The sequence below is a fragment of the Trachemys scripta genome, chromosome 6 (genome assembly GCF_013100865.1).
Source record: "Trachemys scripta elegans isolate TJP31775 chromosome 6, CAS_Tse_1.0, whole genome shotgun sequence".
NCBI classification, from domain to species: domain Eukaryota; kingdom Metazoa; phylum Chordata; order Testudines; family Emydidae; genus Trachemys; species Trachemys scripta.
In genome coordinates, this window is record NC_048303.1 from 68,774,866 (window position 1) to 68,781,504 (window position 6,639).

The following is a 6,639-nucleotide window of genomic DNA, read 5'->3' on the forward strand; positions in this document are numbered from 1 at the left end:
GGGCCCCCCAAAATTGCTTTGACCCAGGCCCCCTGAATCCTCTGGGCAGCCCTGTACACGGCTACGTTACTGATCCAGCCAGGAGACTGAATGCGGTGAAATATTGTACAGACACCCCCTCCCTCCAACTCTGCCTCTCACATTTTGAATATGTAAAAGTGTCTTCTATCAGTTTCTATGCCTATATGAAATCACTGCAGTTCATTTCTCTTATATAACGTGCTGAGTTGCTAACTCCCTCCCAGAGCCCACATGTCTGCACCCCCTCCTGTACCCCAATCCCATGCCCCAGGTCAGAGCCTGCACCCCTCACTCAAACTACCCAAACTACCTATAGCCTGCAACCCTCCTGCACCCCAACTCCATCCCAGAGCCTGCACCCCAAAAAGGGATGGATTAACTTTTTGTGGTCCTGGCGCTAAACATATTTGTGGTCCCCCAGGGGGGAAATGGGGACATGGGGCATGGGGGGCAGAGTCCTCAGAGCGACGGGTGGGGGGGGCATTGTATGTCAATAGTGAAATAAGCTGTAAAGAAATAATAGTCGATGGAATAGATAACACAGAGTCCGTCTGGGCAATACTCACACAGGGTAAAAGGACTACTAGAGCCTCTCCGTGGATAGTGCTTGGGGTGTGCTATAGACCGCTGGGATCGACCCAGGATATGGATAAGGAACTATTTAATGTGTTTAGAGAAGTAAATACTAATAGAAACTGTATAATTATGGGGGACTTTAACTTCCCGGATATAGATTGGGGAACAAACGCTAGTAGCAATAATAGGGCTCAGATGTTCCTAGATGTGCTTGCTGATCAATTCCTTCATCAAGTGGTAGCTGAACCGACGAGGGGGGGGGCATTTTAGATTTGATTCTGGTAAGTAGTGAGGACCTCGTTGAGGAAGTGGTAGTAGGGGACAATTTGGGCTCCAGTGATCATGAGCTAATTCGGTTTAAAATAAATGGAAGGAGTAACAGAATTAAGTCAAAGACTAGGGTTTATAATTTTAAAAAGGCCAATTTTAACAAATTAAGGGGACTGGTAAGGGAAGTGGATTGGGCAAACATATTAATGGATCTAAAGGCAGAAGAAGCCTGGGATTACTTCAAGTTAAAGATGCATGAGCTGTCAGAGGCCTGTATCCCAAAAAAGGGAAAAAGATTACTAAGCAAGAGATTTAGACTGAGCTGGATGAGCGACCGACTCAAAGGGGCGATTAGGAAAAAACAGAAAGCGTACAAAGACTGGAAGAGGGGAGTGATCAGCAAGGAAACTTACCTTAGTGAAGTCAGAGAATGTAGACATAGAGTGAGAAAGGCCAAAGGCCGTGTAGAGTTGGACCTAGCGAGGGGAATTAAAAGCAATAGTAAGAGGTTTTACAGCCATATAAATAGGAAGAAAGCAAAGAAAGAAGAAGTGGAACCACTGAAGACTATTGCCGGCGAGGATATTAAAGATAATCTAGGCATGGCGCAATATCTCAATGAATATTTTGCATTGGTGTTTAATGAGGCCAATGAAGGTATTAGGGTTACTAGCACCATTACAGAGGGGCATTCAGGATGGGGGATTACCGTATCCGAGGTAGAAACAAAACTCGAACACCTTAATGGGGCTAAGTCGGGAGGACCGGACGATCTTCATCCGAGAATATTCAAGGAATTGGCGTGGGAAATAGCAGGCCCATTAGCGATAATATTTAATGAATCTGTAAACTCGGCGGTGGTCCCGTTAGACTGGAGAATAGCTAATGTGGTTCCTATTTTCAAGAAAGGGAAAAAAAGTGATCCGGGTAACTATAGGCCTGTTAGTTTAACATCTGTAGTGTGCAAGGTGCTAGAGAAAATTCTGAAAGAGAAACTAGTTGAGGACCTGGAGGTTAATGGCAATTGCGATAAATTACAACATGGTTTTACGAAGGGCAGATCGTGCCAAACGAATCTGATCTCCTTCTTTGAGAAAGTAACGGACTTATTAGATAAGGGAAATGCGGTGGACCTAATATACCTGGATTTCAGTAAAGCGTTTGATACTGTACCCCATGAGGAATTATTGGTTAAACTGAAAAACATGGTGATTGATATGAAAATCCAGAGGTGGATAAGGAATTGGTTAATGGGGAGACTGCAGCGGGTCGTATTGAAGGGTGAACTGTCAGGTTGGAGGGAGGTTACTAGTGGAGTGCCTCAAGGTTCAGTTTTGGGACCCATTTTATTCAATCTATTTATAACTGACCTCGGAACCGATTGCAGGGGTGGGCTGATAAAGTTTGCGGATGATACGAAGGTGGGAGGCGTTGTAAATTCGGAGGAGGATAGGGATATTCTGCAGGGAGACTTGAATGAGCTTGTGAATTGGAGTGTCAGAAATAAGATGAAATTTAATAGTGAAAAGTGTAAGGTGATGCATTTGGGGATGACTAACAACAATTTTAGTTACAAGATGGGGACGCATTGGTTAGAAGTAACGGAAGAGGAGAAGGACCTAGGGGTCCTTGTAGACCACCCCCAGGCAGCGACAGCCCTTTTGCACCAACCATCACCATCACCCAGTGAGAGCCCATTATGTAACTGCAAATGTCTACATCCTATTAAAGCATTTAATGTTTTCAAATGTTGGATTTAGTGTATTTTCAAATTATTACAAATTAATTTTTGAATGTATTTCACTGGTTATTTTTTACATTTCCAAATACATGTTACTAGAGTATTGCAACTTTTTTTTAATGGAAGTGGCCCCAAAAATTGCTTTGTATATGATGCAAATTGGAAGAGTAAAGTAAAAAAAATCCCTTTTCACGGATTCACACAAAAAAAAGTGAAACAGCATGCCTCAATCATGCAATAGATCAATTTGGCACATTAGCCAGGAGGAAGCAGACTGTGAGTGTTTTCAACCACAAACCCCATCCCTCCCGTTTCGCAACCATCCTCCCCGAGGAAGCAGACCGGGAGTGTTTTCCACCACAACCCCATCCCTCCCGTTTTGCAACCATCCCCCCACAGGAAGCAGACCGGGAGTGTTTTCCACCACCACCCCATCCCTCCCGTTGTGCAACCATCCCCCAGAGGAAGCAGATTGGGAGTGTTTTCGACCACAAACCCCATCCCTCCCGTTTTGCAACCATCCCTGGACCAGTGACAGGTGCATGAGCAGCCCAGTCATTGGAACTAAGCAAGGAGAAGCCAGTGGAAAAAATGAAAAGGGGCCACTGTGGTCTCACCTTGGGCTCGGGGGCATGCGCCGTTCCCCCAAACCTTACCTCCCTTTTCACGGATTCACACACAAAAAAGTGAAACAGTATGCCTCAATCATGCAATAGATCAATTTGGCACATTAGCCAGGAGGAAGCAGACCGGGAGTGTTTTCCACCACAACCCCATCCCTCCCGTTGTGCAACCATCCCCCAGAGGAAGCAGACCGGGAGTGTTTTCGACCACAAACCCCATCCCTCCCGTTTTGCAACCATCCCTGGACCAGTGACAGGTGCATGAGCAGCCCAGTCATTGGAACTAAGCAAGGAGAAGCCAGTGGAAAAAATGAAAAGGGGCCACTGTGGTCTCACCTTGGGCTCAGGGGCATGCGCCGTTCCCCCAAACCTTACCTCCCTTTTCACGGATTCACACACAAAAAAGTGAAACAGTATGCCTCAATCATGCAACAGATCAATTTGGCACATTAGCCAGGAGGAAGCAGACCGGGAGTGTTTTCCACCACAACCCCATCCCTCCCGTTTTGCAACCATCCCACCCCCCAGAGGAAGCAGACCGGGAGGGTTTACCAAACTGCTACGCTGCATGGCAGAAATCGCTCCCAGTAGCAAAAGGGGAGGGGAGCACTTTGTGGGGCTACACCGGCCGGCCGGCCGGCCGGGCCTTTACCTGCTGCTGCCCGGACGCCGTTGCCATGGCCGCCATCTTGGAGGCCAGCGCTACTCCCTTCTTCGGGGAGCGGGGGTTACGCGCGGGCCGTCGGGGTCGCAGGAACACGGACTAGGGGCGGGGCTTCACAGGGCGGGGCCACGCGCGGGGGCAGGGTCGCAGTTCTGGGGGCGGGGCTTTGCTCTGGTGCGCGGGCGGCGCGCTCCTAGCGGGGGTGGCGTGAGCGGCTAAACTCCGCCCATCCCACCCCACACGGGGAGTCAGCGTTCCACAACCTGAGACAGTCACGTGCCAAGTGACCGAGTCTCACATGTGGAGCCAGCCGGAAGCCGGGGCGCAGGCCGGGCTGCGGCCCCTTTCAACCATTGCCCTCCTGGTGCGTCTGGTTCTCTCCCAAGTCCCAGTTACTCGGACATAGCCAGCGCCCGGGGTCTGCGGCTCCCATCAAACGTGTGCCGTGCTCACACGACGCCAGCGTTGACAGGTGTCTGCGGTGTGGCACGTTTTGACCCGTTACAAGAACCGCGCAGGCTGTTTAGGGGACTGCTTAAGAAGAGTCAAATTATACCACGCGGTTGTCTGCGCTTTTAGATGCTTTTTATCCAATCGGTGCGATCGCATTTTTAGTACTAGTCTTGCAGAATTTATGCAAGAGCTTCAGCGTGAGTGTAATCTAATTGAGCCGATTATTTATCTGGTGTTAACCACTAGGTACCTCCATCCCATGAGTAAGGACCAGCGATCAGATCTTTACTGGCAAAAAACTACATTAACATTGTGTGTTAAATTTACAAATTTGGAAAATGTAATCCTTTAAATTAATGTTGCATAGCTAATTTTAGCCAAGGGATTTATACAGAAAGGATTTTGCAATAACTATTTAGTTTTTTTGAAAAAATATATTCAGTATACTATTTTTCCAGTTGACACATCTTCCCTATTTCACAGGTCAGCTGTAGTTCAAAAAAAGATTAAATCTATTTTTGAGTTCAACTACAGCTTAGTTGTTTGTACAGTTTTTTTGTGCCTTTGCAATGATTAACAATAGAGAAATGTTCCTACAGAACTACCTGAGTCAGAGTTGCAGTCAGAATATGCTGTTGCTGTTAGTGCTCATGATGTGGAAGGAAAAAATGTATCTTTGTATGAACCTCTCTGCAGATTACAATGCCTGTTATATTTTTCCATCTGTAATTCAACTGCTGTTGATTGAAGGCTATTGGCAGTGGCCACACAGTCATCTGTGATTAACTTGGCTGCACTAGATCAGTAATAACCCTGTGGAGCTTTTAGACACTTTGAATAAAGGTATGCAATGTGGCCATGGACATTCAGCACTACAGCCCCTTGCTGACTAAGGGCCTTAGTCAGCAAGGGGCTGTAGTGGAGGGAGGGATAGCTCAGTGGTTTGAGCATTGGCCTGCTAAACCTAGGGTTGTGAGCTCAATCTTTGAGGGGGCCATTTAGGGATATGGGGCAAAAATTTGTTGGATGATTTAATTGGGGATTGGTCCTGCTGTGAGCAGGGGGTTGGACTAGATGATCTCCTGAGGTCCCTTCCAACCCTGATATTCTATGATTGGTGTTGTGTTGTTGATTGTATGCTACCTTACTGTACTTACCCCAGTAGGTAATGGATACCCATATACTTAAGGCCCTGTATTTCTCCTGTCACTTATCATTGTGTTGTATCATACAAAGGAGGACTATTTTGCAGCACTTGTTTAACACAAGGCTATGGAGATTGCGTTATATCTGTTTTCATTTCTGATACGAATTATTTGGAATGTCAAACCAGTGGCTGGTTGAGGTAGGGCTAGTTGAGGCTGCTTGAATTGCCATTGCTCCAAGGATGTCAAACCACTGAATTCCTGCTGCCAACTCCATTACAATTACTACTTTAGAGGCCTGATCCAATGCCTATTGAAATCTGTGGGAAGACTCCCCTTGACTTAATTGGACAGTCTGCCTTGTGTAGTTTCAGTACTTCTCCAGAATGGTCAACTTTCTAGTGCGTTTCTCCAGCAGCTGGGAAAATATAGCACAGTGTAATAAAGGATTATCTGGTACAGCAACATCTTCTCCAGCTCATTGAGGAATAGAAGTTTATTGATAAACTTCAATACTTCTTGAATGGGAGGATAGTAGCTAGATGGCCAAGCCTGAGAAGTAGGAGATTTCAATGGCAAAATAAATGCAGTGATACAGAGGATTCTCCAGATGATTAAAAGAGGTTCTCTTGGACAAAATCTTCTCCTGGACACTGACTTCCCAATCCTGCAAGGTGTTGAGAGCCCTCTTCTCATTCCCTTGTAGGATTGGGCCTTGAAAGCCTCTGAGTCATGGAACTTAAAACAAGAAAAAAAATCAGACAATATCAGGAAGGAGACAGATCGGGTGACTGCACTCAGATGACTTTCAGAGTAACACTAGCAGCTTAAACCCTAATTGAAAGTCTCTGAAAGAATCCAGGGGAGATAAATTTCTCCAACCAGGAATGAAACCAGGCAACATTAAATGGAAAATACAAGGAAGTCTCAATTTTTTACCCCTTAAACTTTAGAAAACTTGGTTCTCAAGTAGTTTATTGGACTTGCACTGTTGCAGCCATCATGTACAATATCTCCTTTGTAACTTGTACAAAAGCCATGTAATCTGCAATTAGGTCCCTATAAGTAGAAAACCCTGAAATGTAAGAACAGCAAGTTATGCTACTACCTGTACTTTCTTCTCCCCCATCACCTCAACCTCTCATG

General features: G+C 46.0%; 1 protein-coding gene across 1 annotated transcript in view; it reads right to left on the reverse strand.

Moving 5' to 3' along the window:
• CCDC112 (coiled-coil domain containing 112) overlaps nt 1–4,020 on the reverse strand; it is a 29,665-nt gene extending 25,645 nt beyond the window's left edge. Inside the window, exon 1 of the mRNA XM_034773941.1 lies at nt 3,884–4,020. Coding sequence (XP_034629832.1) covers nt 3,884–3,919 — 36 coding nt within the window. The 5' untranslated portion in view covers nt 3,920–4,020. The remainder of the gene's footprint in view (nt 1–3,883) is intronic.
• Between the last annotated feature and the right edge of the window lie 2,619 nt (nt 4,021–6,639).